The 14,409-nt window shown below is 38.3% G+C and overlaps 1 protein-coding gene across 2 annotated transcripts in view; it reads right to left on the reverse strand.

The window, feature by feature from the left end:
• Positions 1 to 309: 309 nt before the first annotated feature.
• RASGRP1 (RAS guanyl releasing protein 1) overlaps positions 310 to 14,409 on the reverse strand; it is a 43,167-nt gene continuing 29,067 nt past the window's right edge. Inside the window, exons 10-18 of one of the 2 annotated variants that reach the window (XR_007905199.1) lie at positions 12,343 to 12,423; positions 11,641 to 11,745; positions 10,677 to 10,786; positions 9,923 to 10,067; positions 9,188 to 9,224; positions 8,457 to 8,603; positions 4,816 to 5,189; positions 3,083 to 3,400; positions 310 to 685 (exon numbers count right to left, since the gene is read on the reverse strand). Coding sequence is in view for 1 of the 2 variants with exons in the window: in XM_051791784.1 (XP_051647744.1) it covers positions 3,266 to 3,400; positions 4,816 to 5,189; positions 8,457 to 8,603; positions 9,188 to 9,224; positions 9,923 to 10,067; positions 10,677 to 10,786; positions 11,641 to 11,745; positions 12,343 to 12,423 (1,134 nt within the window). In the remaining variant the exon portion in view is untranslated. Of the gene's footprint in view, positions 3,401 to 4,815; positions 5,190 to 8,456; positions 8,604 to 9,187; positions 9,225 to 9,922; positions 10,068 to 10,676; positions 10,787 to 11,640; positions 11,746 to 12,342; positions 12,424 to 14,409 lie in introns of both variants that reach the window. The other variant, XM_051791784.1, reaches the window with a different exon arrangement.

A 14,409-nucleotide genomic window follows, 5' to 3' on the forward strand; every position in this document is an offset into this window, starting at 1 on the left:
AATCTGTTCAAAATTAGCATTCTCAACAGAAGTGAGAGATAATAAAGTGAGTGATAATAAAGACTGATGCTTTGTAATACTTGAAATAGTGAGTACCAAAACAGTGTCTATACTGTGTCAACCACTAAAATACCAAAAGAATTATCTGCAAATACCTAGCTTCCTAAGTTTTCTCTGGCAATGTTCCAAGGCTTGTAGAAGGTGAATCTGGACTAGATACTCTGGTACTTGGTTAATCCTGTAGAAGGGGCTCAGGTGACAGTCAAGAAAGATGAATATTGGTTGTATAGATTTCTCTGAGATACAAAGTCAGAGGCACAAAATCCAATTTTAATTTTTTTTCTATTATAAATATTGAACCAAAATCTTACAGTTTATATAAAATCTTTACAATCTGTACATTTTCAATCTTCTCAGACAGCATTTTAACTTTTTCTAGTTGCCATAGAGATCAATTATAACAAAATAACAGATGCTACTGAACAAACACATAGTTCCAAAAACATATATAAGCTAATGTAAAAGTGGTTGTGTTTAACCTGAATATGAACAGTAGCCCTGCCTTGTTAATTGTGGTATTACTCAGTCTATTTACTTTAAATTACCAGAATGCACGCCTAAAAAGTAAATGGGGGACGGGGGACTGGTGCTTATTCTTTCTGTCTTCTTGTATGTGCAGCTGAACCTGGAGAAGGAAAAAGGTGAATTTTTCATTTAAATTAGCCATGACAAGATAAATTTCAATATCAGTGTTTGCTACCATGACTTTTAAACAGCACTTTTAATTGTATCTTTTTTTCCTAACATAAAGCACCTTGAAGATTAACACCGATGCAAGTGATTTTTGTTGGTAGCTTTGTCAGTTTTAACAGTTTCCCTGTGGTTAGGTTCCACTATTAGTCCTTCATGCAGGAAAAAGGAAGTCTCAAAAGAAAGGGCTCACACCATTTAAAAAAAAAATACAAGAGAGGGAGAAAAAACTGTAAATGGCTTTGGGCAAACAGAGAGCCTGAAGGTACTTAGAGAGCTCTGAAATTCTCCAGATATCAACTGACTTCTTTGCAGCAGGAATTTTTCAGCACACTTGTTTTCTAAGACATTCCTGCAGACAGATCTCTTTTAAGTTATTCAGACTGAACAAGAAGACAACAGAAAAACATCGTTAGCACTTAAGACTGTACAAGTCTATGGTCAGAACTCAATTTTGAGTATTAAATACTCTACCTAGTAACACAGTAGCCTTTGGGTCAGCTGCTGATGTTAGAGAATTTTTCTTTTAAACAAGAGGTTTTGTTCATGATCTCCACCTTCAATCATAGACAAAGTATATGCATACACAAGAATTCAATCAGAATCTAGAGTTTAGACCACAAGTGAACATTTACCTCGGCTGCACAAGATTTATGAGTCTTATCTGCTCTTTTGGAGTATTTTTGAAATATGTGAAAATATATTCAACTTTTATCTCAATTATTGCAGAAAGAGACTTTTATTTGCTAAATGCCTATTAGAAATACACCTTGCTGTAGTTCCCTGAATAGAGGACAAAATCAAGAAGCTTACAGAAAATGGGCAAACCAAGTTTGCAGGCATGACCTGAAAGCCATTCTGATTGCTTTACTGATCAAAGTGCAATTCCATGTTACTGTTAATAGTTCAGGTTTAGTGTATGAGGAAGGAAAAAAACTGCACAATCTTCAGAACTTCTGGTTTTTTCCTATGCATTTCAGTTATTTACAGTAATGTAACAGAAAATCTACTACTACTACTCTTTCCATCCATTTGTTTTTACTTATACATGGAGTTGCAAGCACAATCCAATCTCTTCTTCAGATCAAGAATCACTAAACGGGCAGGTAGTTTCAAATTAACTTTCTTTATAAATGCAGCATTCATGTACTTAATTGTGACTGTAAATTGTGAATGGAATGTATATTTATACATATTATACATTTGAACACAAAGCACACATGCTATTGTTATAGGTTGACTAAATTTTAATCTATGAAGGACTTGGTAACAGGAGTTTTGAGGAGCATTAAGTGGACTTTGTTTCTGATGCTTATACGTGTGATGACAAATCTCTGATAAATGCAAGCAAGTTTTATACAACTGTAAGTGTACAGATTCTCTTGAAATGCAAATGCAATTTTAAATTTGGCTGTTCTGACAAGCAGATTTATCAGTAACTTGAAAGACACTTTTGTTGTTTCTTAACAATATGTACACTTTGCATCTTTAAATTACTTCCCTCACACCTTTTACTATACAAAATTTACAGACATAACAGCACGCTTCATCTTGACTCTATGTAAAGTGCATGTGAAATCTAGGAGAGAGAAAACGGAGAAACCTTGTTAGGAGCTCTGGAATACAGTAGCTGTTGCACTGGGATTACTCTACAGTTTCACTTGTATTATGGTCTAAAGGTTCTACTCAACCATGGCATCCACTTTAACGTGAGAGAAAAATAATCAACCTTGTCCCATATCAACTGTATGGGGACAAGAACTTATCCCTTAAGCCAAATAAGCCAGGTCATGGCACGGAATGCAAAAATGGAAGCAGTATTCAAAGTCGAGTCTCTAGTCTCAATTATTTTACCTTAATAAAGGTAAGTGTTTGAGCAGCAGAACTTCTAAAGCTCTGAAAGAGGTTTAAAAAAATTGTCAGTTTATCTTAAAGTTTAAGACTCAATCAAATATCATTAGCTTAACTACTTATTTTAATGTTCTTGTTAAGCTTTGGAAATAAAGGTGACAGTTCATGATTTTAATTGGTTTCAGCCCTGGTGAGAAGGAACTGTTTCTCTTAATGTAGTATTTCTACAGCTTTACTTCCTCAGCTTTATTGAACATTTATTTTCTACAAAACTGATTTTGGGCTAAATTTGAGGTGACACAGTCTTATGAACAGCTACTTTGTCAGAACACTTGTAGACTTAAGGTGTGCTGCTGGCAGCCAAGTCACTGGGGAATCCATGTGGTCTTCAACATGAACAGGGACTTCAGCAACACTCGCACTCCTTTTAAAAGCAAACCCAGAAGGTACTATTTTCATTGCACAAATAATGCTAAATTACCTTAAAAAGTCAAAGGAATGGATTTTTGTGTTTAGGAATGTATGTTTAATAGGGAAATGTGTTGAGTGAAGAGAACATTTCTGCTTAACATCCTTCAGACTCTCTCTCCAGTTCACTTGGTAAAGCAGCTTTATCATAGCCCCTCCTTCAGTCTTACATTCTTCTGCAGAAGATTTTCATCTGCTAGGAGCAGTCTCTGTGTTGTAGACTGTCAACTACGTGGTTTCTTCTCTGGATTGTGAGAGATTCAATTTTTTTATGTGCCTGTTCCAGTTGGATCTTCAAACCTTCATTGTCTGCCTTTAGAATATTTCTTTCCTAAACAAACAAAAAATAGAGAATTGTATTTCATTTTGCATTTGTTTCAGGATGTCTGGTTATATATTTAGGTTGACTGCCATAAACAGAAGTTGGTATAGCTCTTATCAGGGGAACAGAACCAGAAACTCATTTGAACATTTCCACAGTCACTGGTCTGTCTTCTGTGTATCCTGTTACAACTTCCCAGCAGCAGGTATCCATGTCCACAGCCTGCATTTATCCACCCTCCCCTGCTCCTGTCATAACAGCAGTAGTCTAGGGGAAACAACAACACAGCTCACACTTTACCACTCTACTAATGCAGAAATTGATGTACCACAGTCTAAGCTGTTAATTTATAACATCATCTGCTGTTTAGTAATTGAGGTCGGGATCTGCTGAGGGAGCAAGGTCAAGTGTAAATTGTGGGACTCGTAGGAGCGGGACATTTTAAAGAATGAGTTTTTATAAGTGTGTCCATGCTTCACATCCTTGTTATATTGAATATACTGTTGATTGAAAGGGAAGTGGTCTGTGTTGGAAGATTCTTGACCTAACCTCTGTCTTAATAAACCATTCGTCTTTCATAAAAGATTAATTCACTTGAACAACAGCAAAGGATATTTTGAAAGTTATACTGATCATTCAAAGATCAGGGTGTAGTCCTGTTGGACTGTTTCCATGTTGGTTGTTCACAGAATAGTAGTAAGTAATGAGTAAAGTATGAAAATAAGTCTGACTGTTCCTCATAATTATGGCTGGATCCATACATCAGTTGCATTGTTGATTTTGTGATAGTCTCCTTAATCTGTCTGGCAGGTGTTGTTTCTACAAACCTGAATTTGGACCAAATTTGAGGTGACACAGTCTTATGAATAGCTACTTTGTCAGATCTCTTGTAGAGTAAGATGAGACAAAACTGGGCTGATGAAGGTGAAATCTACCAAGAAGCATCATGTCTGTTCACACAGCAAAATGTCTTGGTGACTTACACTTGTCAGTTGAACAAAAGCAGAGTTGCCTGCCCTCCCAGCCCTATATATTCAGTCACGTAGGGGAGCAGAGGCCAGCAAAACCAGGAAGAAATTCAGAACTATGTTCCTCGTTTTATGGAGTAACATCCTATCCTTAGTGATTGGATTATGTTTACATTCCAAAACTGACAGGGATCAGCATGATCATAACAAGGGCTTAAAAATTTATTCCTTAAGCCCTATATTAGTGCTAAAATTTATAATTGAAGTAAAGTATTGCTAGAGTTTAAAGAGGCTGAGAATTTACAGTGCTATTCATGGGTTGTTTAATTTCAATTAAATTGGCAATTAATTACACTGGAGTAAGGTGACACCTTCCCACCCAGCCCCTCCCCTATACCCTCCAATCATTTGATGGTACTGTTGTGTAAAATAGAATTTGTTTCATTATGTATGTACCTGCTCAAGTTCCTGGTATGAGGGTTTACAGCTGTGATGCTCCTCCTTCATTTTCTGGCTGGCGTCCTTGTTTTCCCATTTAACAAATGCCTTTTTGCGGCCTAGAAGTGGGCTTGGAAATGTGGATAGTGGAGTTGTCTGGAGATAAGGATTTTCTGGCATCCTATGTTCTTTCTTCTCTCTCCGCTTACGAGATACATCACCAGCCAGCAGTACAGGATCAGTCTGTGTACCTTTATGAACCACAGCGGGTTTCAGTCTCACTGAGATTTTCTGAGCCGAGGAACCCATGAGCATAATGGTTCGGTCCTTGCTGCCTTCACTGTGTTCCACTACTTCCCCGTTAGGAAAGGTGAATGATCCTTCTTCTTGTCCTTTAATAAAATATATACAGTAAACTGAGGCAAGGTCTCATCCCAGGAAAGGAGAAACAGGAGGCATAGTAATAAAACATTTTAATAAATAAAACAACATTTATTCCTTATTGATTTTTACATTCATTGCTCTCCAAAATAGGTGTCGTTAGAAGTTTCTCAATGTTGTGTCTCCTGGAACAACTTTTTGCCCTGTGTTGGTAAGATAAATGTGGATCAGTAAGAAGAAAACAGGTGTGCCATCAAGGTCAGCTAGAGAAAAACCGTGAGATGGGTAAGGGGTTTTATATAGACCATTTACATCAGTGATTGGGCAGGAAGATTAAATGTGGATGCTCATTCAGTGTTACCACAACATGAAGCTTTAAGAGAAGAGCTGGTGGAAGAGCTCGCCAAGCCGCTCTCCGTCATCTACCAACAGTCCTAGCTCACTGGGGAGGTCCCAGATGATTGGAAGCTGGTGAATGTCACGCCCATCCACAAAAAGGGCTGGAAAGAGGACCCAGGAAACTCCAGGCCGGTCAGGCTGACCTCAGTGCCAGGTAAGGTTATGGAGCAGATCATCCTAAGTGCAATCACACAGCACCTACAGGATGGACAGAGATCAGACCCAGCCAGCACGGGATTAGGAAGGGCAGGTCCTGTCTGACCAACCTGATCTCCTTTTATGATCAGGTGACCCACCTGGTGGATGAGGGGAAGGCTGTGGATGTGTCTACCTGAACTTCAGCAAAGCCTTTGACACCGTCTCCCACAGCATACTCCTGAAAAAGCTGGCAGCCCACGGCTTGGAGAGGGGCACTCTGTGCTGGGTTAGGAACTGGCTGAAGGGCCGGGCCCAGAGAGTGGTGGGGAATGATGCTGCATCCAGTTGGTGGCCAGTCACCAGTGGTGTCCCCCAGGGATCAGTGTTGGGCCCAGTTCTGTTTAATATCTTTATTCATGATTTCGATGAGGGGATTGAGTGTACCATTAGCAAATTTGCAGATGACATGAGGTTGGGGGGGAGTGTCGATCAGCTGGAAGGCAGGAGGGACCTGGACAGACTGGAGAGTTGGGCTGATTCCAATGGGATGAGGTTCAACAAGACCAAGTGCCGGGTCCTGCACTTTGGCCACAACAACCCCCTGCAGCGCTACAGGCTGGGGACAGAGTGGCTGGAGAGCAGCCAGGCACAAAGGGACCTGGGAGTTTGGATTGACAGGAAGCTGAACATGAGCCAGCAGTGTGCCCAGGTGGCCAAGAAGGCCAATGGCATCCTGGCCTGGATCAGGAACAGCAGGACCAGGGAAGTGATTCTTCCCCTGTACTCAGGGCTGGTGAGGCCATGCCTCAAGTACTGTGTCCAGTTCTGGGCCCTTCAGGAAGGACATTGAGGTCCTGGAGCAGGTCCAGAGAAGAGCAACAAGGCTGGCAATGGACTGGGGCACAGGCCCTATGAGGAGAAGCTGAGGGAGCTGGGGTTGTTTAGCCTGGAGAAGAGGAGTCTCAGGGGAGACCTCATCACTCTCTACAACTCCCTGCCAGGAGGTTGTAGCCAGGTGGGGGTTGGTCTCTTCTCCCAGACAACCAGCAGTAGGACAAGAGGGCACGGTCTTAAGCTGTGCCAGGGGAGCTTTAGGTTGGATATTAGGAAGAAATTTTTTACAGAGAGAGTAATCAGTTATTGGAATGGGCTGCCCACGGAGGTGGTGGATTCACTGTCCCTGGAGTTTTTAAGATGAGACTGGATGTGGCACTTAGTGCCTTGGTCTAGTAACCACAGTGGTGTTGGATCAAGGGTTGGACTTGAGAATCTCAGAGGTCCCTTCCAACCCAGCTGATTCTATGATTCTATGATTCTAAGATACAAATTACCCACTTTATAAAAGTGAAATAATGGTGGTTTTTAATTTTACCCTGCTTTTGTATATGTCATCCTAAAATATTTTTACTTTTGCAATTAAAAGTAAAAACAGGGGGAGGGCAAACCCACAGTGTTAGAAGCCATGGGTAAAAGATGTGATTAAAGGATTTTAAAAAGACCTGCTTCAGTAATTTCTATTGTTAGGAAGAAAACAGAGTAAGACGGTATGTTCAGGCATGTGGGGAAAGAACAAGCAGTCCAGTAGGTGCTTCAGGCTCTGGAGAATTAAATGTGGATATGGATGAACAATTCATCTGTACATCTTCAATCTAGACCTGAATTCTCATGCTTTGACATGACATGGTGTTGAGAGGTACTACATTCTGGTGTACTGGGTGGTGATGGACCAGGCCACACACTACATTTCAGTCTCTATAAGCATGACATCCCATGAGCTGGTTATTAGTGCTGCAGGTGCAATCATAGAGCTGCACATAGTTATCAAGAGAAATTGACCACACTGAGCTTCATGTAAGTGCTAATAGGAAAACTAAGACTGAATCCAGGAGTATGAATATTAAGTACAACAGAAAAGATTGATAATTCAAGTGGCAGGAAGCAGATTTGAAGAATATTAGATATAGGCAAAGAGCAGGAGAGAAATTCAAAGAAAGTGAATATGGAGAGAGTTGGAACATCAACATCAAAATTAAAACAAGAGTAGCCTGATCTTTTTCAAGGACAACACTTACTCCTTTGGGAGCCTACATGGTAATACACAATATGAAATGTTTATACAGCTTGTTTGATACAAGGAGAAAAGAACAGAGAGGTGTAGATTTTTCATTTCTGATTCTGTGAAAAGTGGACGGATGGAGAGGAATTACAGATTCACCTACCAAAGTGGAAAAAATAAAGACAACATCTTGGCTTTCCTATCACACAAATATATAAGTAAACTGACTTTATAAACTCCACATTAAAATTTGAGTCAGAATTGTAACAGTGCGATAGTCAATGTTACAACAGTGCTAAAAAAAAAGACCTGCTTGTCACAAGGTGAGACAATTAAGGGAACCTGTCAGCTGTTCTGGTCATAGCATCTAGTTCTCGTGAGAGTCTGGCAGAAGATTTACTCTTTTTTTTTTGTGGAATTTGTGTACCATACATTGCGTAGTGTGACAAGAGATCTCCCAGAAAGGGAGTCCATCTTTATTCAGCCTAGAACTGCAATGGTGCTACTTGACACGAACTCACTTATACCTGGTTCTTGTTTCTATGTTGATAAAACACTGCAGTTAATTAACAAAACCTAAAACTATGCTGTATAACTCAGCCTAAAAAAAAAAAGGAGCAAGGGAAAGATTGTCTTGATCTTTTGATCTTTTTAATGTGATCTTTTCAATGTGATCTTTTCTTACCATGGAATTGCTCTTTGACTCCTACTGGGCAGAGGCTTGATGCAAGAGCAGATGTTGGGCTGCTGTCTGCAACTGAAGTTTTGGGTCTTCTCTTGCACTCTATCACAACCAGGTCTTTGCACTGCTTGTGACAGTTCATTCCGCAGTCTATAAACAAAACAAAGTTTACATGATTCAGTGGCTCTGGTGTAGCATCTAAGATAGCTCTCACACTGTGTTGGCTTCCTGGGAAGCATGAAACCTTTAGTGTTCTCTACGTATGTTACCTGTAAAAACATACATCTGGTAAACAGACCAATGATATCCCTTTACTATGTACGTCTGAAACTCCCTTTCATTATGAAAATACAAAATGGCAATATTCAGTCACAACAGTCTTCTGACTGTAGGAGTTGCAGAGAAAGCAGATGAAGAAGAAAAGTACAAAATATATGTTGGGAATGTACTGCACAGTATTCAGAGAGTGTTGATGTTTGTGCCCCAGGGTCTGTTCCCAAACCTTCTAAATTCAGTGATGTCTTGCAAAGCATTAGAGCTGATATTTACAAGTTCCTTCATCTTTGCATTTCTTCTGTACCATCTGTTGTACTATTCTTGAATCAGTCTTCTCCTCTCTGAGAGGTCAGATTAAATAGGTCCATAGACACAGCAATGGATCACAGGATGATCAGGGGTTTTTGCCATTCAGTATCAATTATAGTTTAAAATTAACAAAGTATAAAGTACCTTACCTTTGCATCTGTATCCTTGTTTAATGACTCCCCATAGCTAAAATTCAAACAAACAAATTAATATATTTCTCTGCATGTTTGATACCTCCAAATATAAAAATACACTAAAAGCTCCACTTGCAGAATATCTTGTTTTCCTGCACTTTTAATCGTAAGGTCAAAATCTGAACTATTTACCTCTTTAGCATAAGGTAAACAGAGTATTTCATGTGTGTTCCTCAATCTCAAGCAAAATACTTTGATCTAGTCACTAATGAACACATCAGCAGATCTGATAGCCCCCCCTTGAGAAATTGTGGAGCTGGAGTAGATGGAGAATTCTTTTATCTCAGCACCCTTGTCTGATCCCAGCTGAACAGAAGATTGGTAGGACAGTCAGTTTTATTAAATCTTTCTATGCCACAGGCAGGGGGCATGTTATGTCTGTATAAAGACATGAGTTCTATCAGCCCCGTGGGGTGGAAGGCTCTGGATTTGGAAGTCTTGCCTGAGACTGTGTTTGGTGCACAACCAAAGAGCCCAAGGTATGATCCATGTTTAAAGAGATATTAGTATACTGCCAAGAGGCATGTAAAGGATACCTTAAACAGCTACACAGACACAAGTCTGATGTTCTATATAACTTCACTGATGTTTTACATAGATCCATTTCTGTATATGACACAAGGTGATTATGGGAGAAAAAAGGCATTATTCCAAAGAATGTTAACATAATTTACTAAAAAGTAAGCTTACAAATCCAGCACAGTTGTCACAGAAAGTAGGCCTTAAGTAAGTGGTCTCTTGGAAGTTGTGAGCAAAGCCAAGTCCTAATTTGGAGTAGATTGAGCTAGCCCTCATAAAGTAAGCTGTTATTTCATCCCTGCTAATCAGACCTTCCCTGAAAAAGAAAAAAAAAAGTTTTCAGATATGTATTTTGTTAAAAGCATAAAGAGAATCAAATATATCTTTGTTCACATAATAGCAGTAGTTTAATGAGCGAAAAATTGTTCCCAAAATATACAGAAGGCTATCTACACATTTAAAATGCAGACTGTAAGGATAAATGGAATATCTGCATATGTCATGCAATCTCAAAACTACTTCATACTAAGCATCTGAATAATCACTATTGTAATTTTTTACGCTTCAATATGTTAAGAAAAATTTTCCTAATTTTATCAAAATACACATTTGCCAATTATCTATTTTTTAGGGACAGCTTTATCTTACAAAATATCTTTCGTAGTATATACTAAATATTAAAAAAAAATAGTTCTTTTTCTATTTTCTGTTCTTCCTTCTAAATCAGCTTGGTTACCACTGCTGTAAGCCCTTGAAGATGTCATTCACAACACATTTAGAAAATACTTTTGTCAGTCGTTTTCACTTCTGTTTGGGCATGAAGAGGATGCTTTTACCACTCTAATGTTAGAAATACAATTTAAACACAAAACCCCCCAAATCCCTCCCAAAACAGATGCTACAAAGTTGATAAGCAGGTACTCACCAGTCCTTTGCCATTACACAAAATGAGAATGGAAAACTGGCAGCTATCTTTTCAAATTCTTCCTGGGAGATATATCCATCCTGATCATGGTCATAATTTTTGAAGACAGACTGCACAAGGTAATAGCAGAATAGTTTATAATGAGGATGGTCTGAATTACTGCTTCAGAAAGTCTCTACATTATTTATGGATTTCCTCTTCCTTTCTCTCCCAGTGTCTATTAAACAGTGCAACAGTCTAATTTCTTTTTTTGCTTGAAACTAAAGAAGAATTATGATTTCTTGATTTGCAGCAAAACATGAAGTCAACACAGGCTGCAGTGTTCCTTTTTACTTTTGCTTTAAGATCATTTTTTCCAAGCCCACATATACAACTTATACTAATGGTCTCAATTAGTGCTCTCAGTGATGATTTCTGTAGCCAAATCAGTGTAGCTGCCTAGCTTATTTTATCAAGTCAATGTTATGAGAAAATCAGTTATATGACGGAATTGTCAGGTAGACACCTGTTTCCACTTGTGGAATGCATTACTGTTTGTCTCTGGCCCTAAGGCAAGGAGGAAACCTAGTCAGATTCAGAAATACATTCCAAAACAGCACGTATCAAAGCATGCTTCACAATGTTAGAAGTTCTTAGAAAGAAAAGAGATGAAGCAGGCATGCAAAACCAAACTCTTTAGAAATTGACTCCCTGGCTGCTTGAAAGAGTGACTCTGGAACTATACAAACCAGCATTCACACTTCCCACTAGCTCCTCAGCCATTTAAGAAATTTCCATCCGTGCCTCACTGGCCACTGCTGCTCTTTACAGCTAGGCAAAAATATCTATTTGTGAGGACAGAAGTGATCACAAGCTCAGCACCACTTTGAATGCATTCATTATTTTTTCCCATCCCTGTATCTTTTCATACCTAGAGATTGAGACTACGACTGATATGTAAAGTACATGGGCCAACCTTACTTACATCTACCATCCTCTGAACATGTTTGCTGATGGTTTTTGGATCAGGTTTTGGGGCCACTCCTGAGGCCCAGTCTGCAACTACTGGTGGTTTGCAGGGTGTCAAAGGCTAAAATAAATCAAATGGAACTTTATTAGTACCACATGGAAAGATTTTCAGTATTACACTTCTGTCATTTGTGGCAGTGGACTATGTGATACAGGACTGCAGAAATGACCTATTGGACCTGACATCATACTTTCGATAGTTACATGGTGTTTCAGAGGAAGCTCTTCCCTGAACTGTTCAAAACAGCAGTCATTCCTTAAATTGTCACAGTTCACTGGCAGCCCTGAAAAATCACCATCTTTTCCACATTTATAAAACAGGAAGAAAACTACCATGTAACACTCATGGGTCTCATCATTTGAATCATATAAGAATTCTTTATTTGAAAGAAACAGTATTAACTGCCAAGACTGAGACTGATGTTATGTCTCTACACAAGTGTCTTCATTTGTCTTTGTGTTCCCATTATAAAACCTGATATGGTGTCAACTCTCCCATGTATTCTAGCTTAGACTTAATCGTCAGTCAAATAATTTATGCTTCACTCAGTATATAAGGCTAAAAATCTTTCAATTTAGCATAAAATAAAATAAATTAAATTAACACAAGGGATAAAATTTACATTACTCATAAAAAAACTTTTGTTAAGAATCTTACAGCAGCTCGGTGACTTCGTGGCTCTCGTGCATATGAAAGCTCATAAATTTCATCTTCTGTGTAGTAAAGGTCAAGGGACAGCTGAAAACAAACATATTAGTTTAATCCCAAAACAGCTGGTACTACTTTATAAACTTGTTTCTGGAGTGTATTCATATTTTTTGGTGCATTATTTTTTAATTTAGGTTGCACCTAGAAGAGTGCACTTGAGCTGCACAGGTGTTCACAGTGATTTGAAATGGGTACAATTCTACATTCCAGACTTCTATTGCCATTATCTGGACATCTGTAACATTACACTGCTACAGTCATTAGCACAGCAAGTGACTGCAGGCAGGATCAGCAGTCACTTAATACATAACCTGAAAAACACTGTCGCTCCCATAATATTCAAGTGGTCTACTGTGCAGCTAAGTACAAAAGCACCATTCCAGTGAAACTGTCCATCTCAAATTCTCAGAAAACTCTTGTTTAAACATTTCACATGTGACTGTGTTGAGCTAAGTATAAGATGAGGATAAAAGATGGACTAGGATATATTTAGTGAGAACATTTAGCTGTCAACAGCAGTTATGTAAAGGGAAGAACATTATACCTGGGTAAATATTATCAAATTTAGCTTTGCTTTTGCATGTGTCCTGGAAAATAGTCTAGCAAATATTTTATAGACTGGAAACAAATTTCAAGCTAAGATGAAGAGTGGTAACATGACAGTTTTTGAATATTTGAATAGAAAGCCAGGTGTAAATGTGTTATGAGCCTCAATGTGTGACAAGTCCAAAGAAAATGTAAACATTTTACAAAGAGTCAAAATTGCTGCAGTCATATGTATATAAATTAAGAAACAAAAATAAGCTATTTTATTCAATGAATAGCCTTATTCAAGTTCCAGATATGCAGTAACTTTCTTGTGAACAACTGCAAAATTACTTTTGTACTCAAAATAGTCAATAATTGTAGATTCTTGGGGAAATCTTAAAGTAGTTTCTGACACTCAAAAAACAAAAGTCCAAATGTTATGCTACTTCTCTCATGATTTATGTATGGGATTACTAATACCTCTTCATACTGATTTGCCTGCTTATGGGAAAGCATATGAATAAAGGAAACAGAAGAAGGAGGAAGACTGTTGAAAAAATCAGGAAAAAAATGAAAAATTATCTGCCCTAGAGTATTAGAACTTCAGAAACTCCTGCACTGAAATGAAGTATTTCTTTTCAATTATGTCCTGTCATATATAGCTGTATGAAATTGTGACCTAAGTTCTACATATCTGTAATAGCCATTTTTATAAACATTATTTAAAACTAAAAAAAAACAGTATAATTTCAGACAAAACAAATAGCAAGAAGAAGTAAGAAATTCACATTGCTTTATTTCAGGCCCTGGGCACCTGTGCTTAATTTCACACAAGAGTGCTCCCAGAGATAACAAATAACCTCAGGCACATAAGCATTTTTATCTATTAGCTTTTTCCTGAAACAGGGCTTATAACCAGAAAGAGGAAGTGGACCATTTAGTTTTTCCAAGCTGAGATACTTGTCAAGGCTAAACAAAACTGAGAACCCAAAAGGTGGATTTACGATTTTAATAAAAGGTAGTATTTTAACTTACTAGGAGAAGTTAAAAGTACTGTTGTAACAGACGTCCTAGGTAGTATCAGTTTTTTCAGTAGCACAGCACTGACTAGAATGTGACTGGAAGAGTAATACAACAACTATATTTGACTAATGTTTATGTCAGACAGTTTTTTAAGTACCAGAAGAAACCTGGCTAGAAATGTGGTATCTTGAGGGACTGAACTTTCACATAATTGTGTGAAAGTTTGTATTTTCAAGACAAGGAATATTTGTATGCAATCTTCTGCCTCCAGGGTGCATCTAAGGAAGCTTTCCGTCTTTCTCCCTGTTTAGGCTCAATCAGCAGAGGATTCAGAGCACTTCTTTCTTGAAAGTACAGAGAGTGCACACTACTATAGTGAAGCAGAAATAAACAATTCCTTCCCTCATAGAAATAACTGGAAGCATACTGGCACCTCTGCTCTTGCTGACAGATAAATCAGTATCA

Source organism: Manacus candei, unplaced genomic scaffold, assembly GCF_025592945.1.
Source record: "Manacus candei isolate 608988 ecotype Guabito, Panama unplaced genomic scaffold, ASM2559294v1 h1tg000033l, whole genome shotgun sequence".
NCBI classification, from domain to species: domain Eukaryota; kingdom Metazoa; phylum Chordata; class Aves; order Passeriformes; family Pipridae; genus Manacus; species Manacus candei.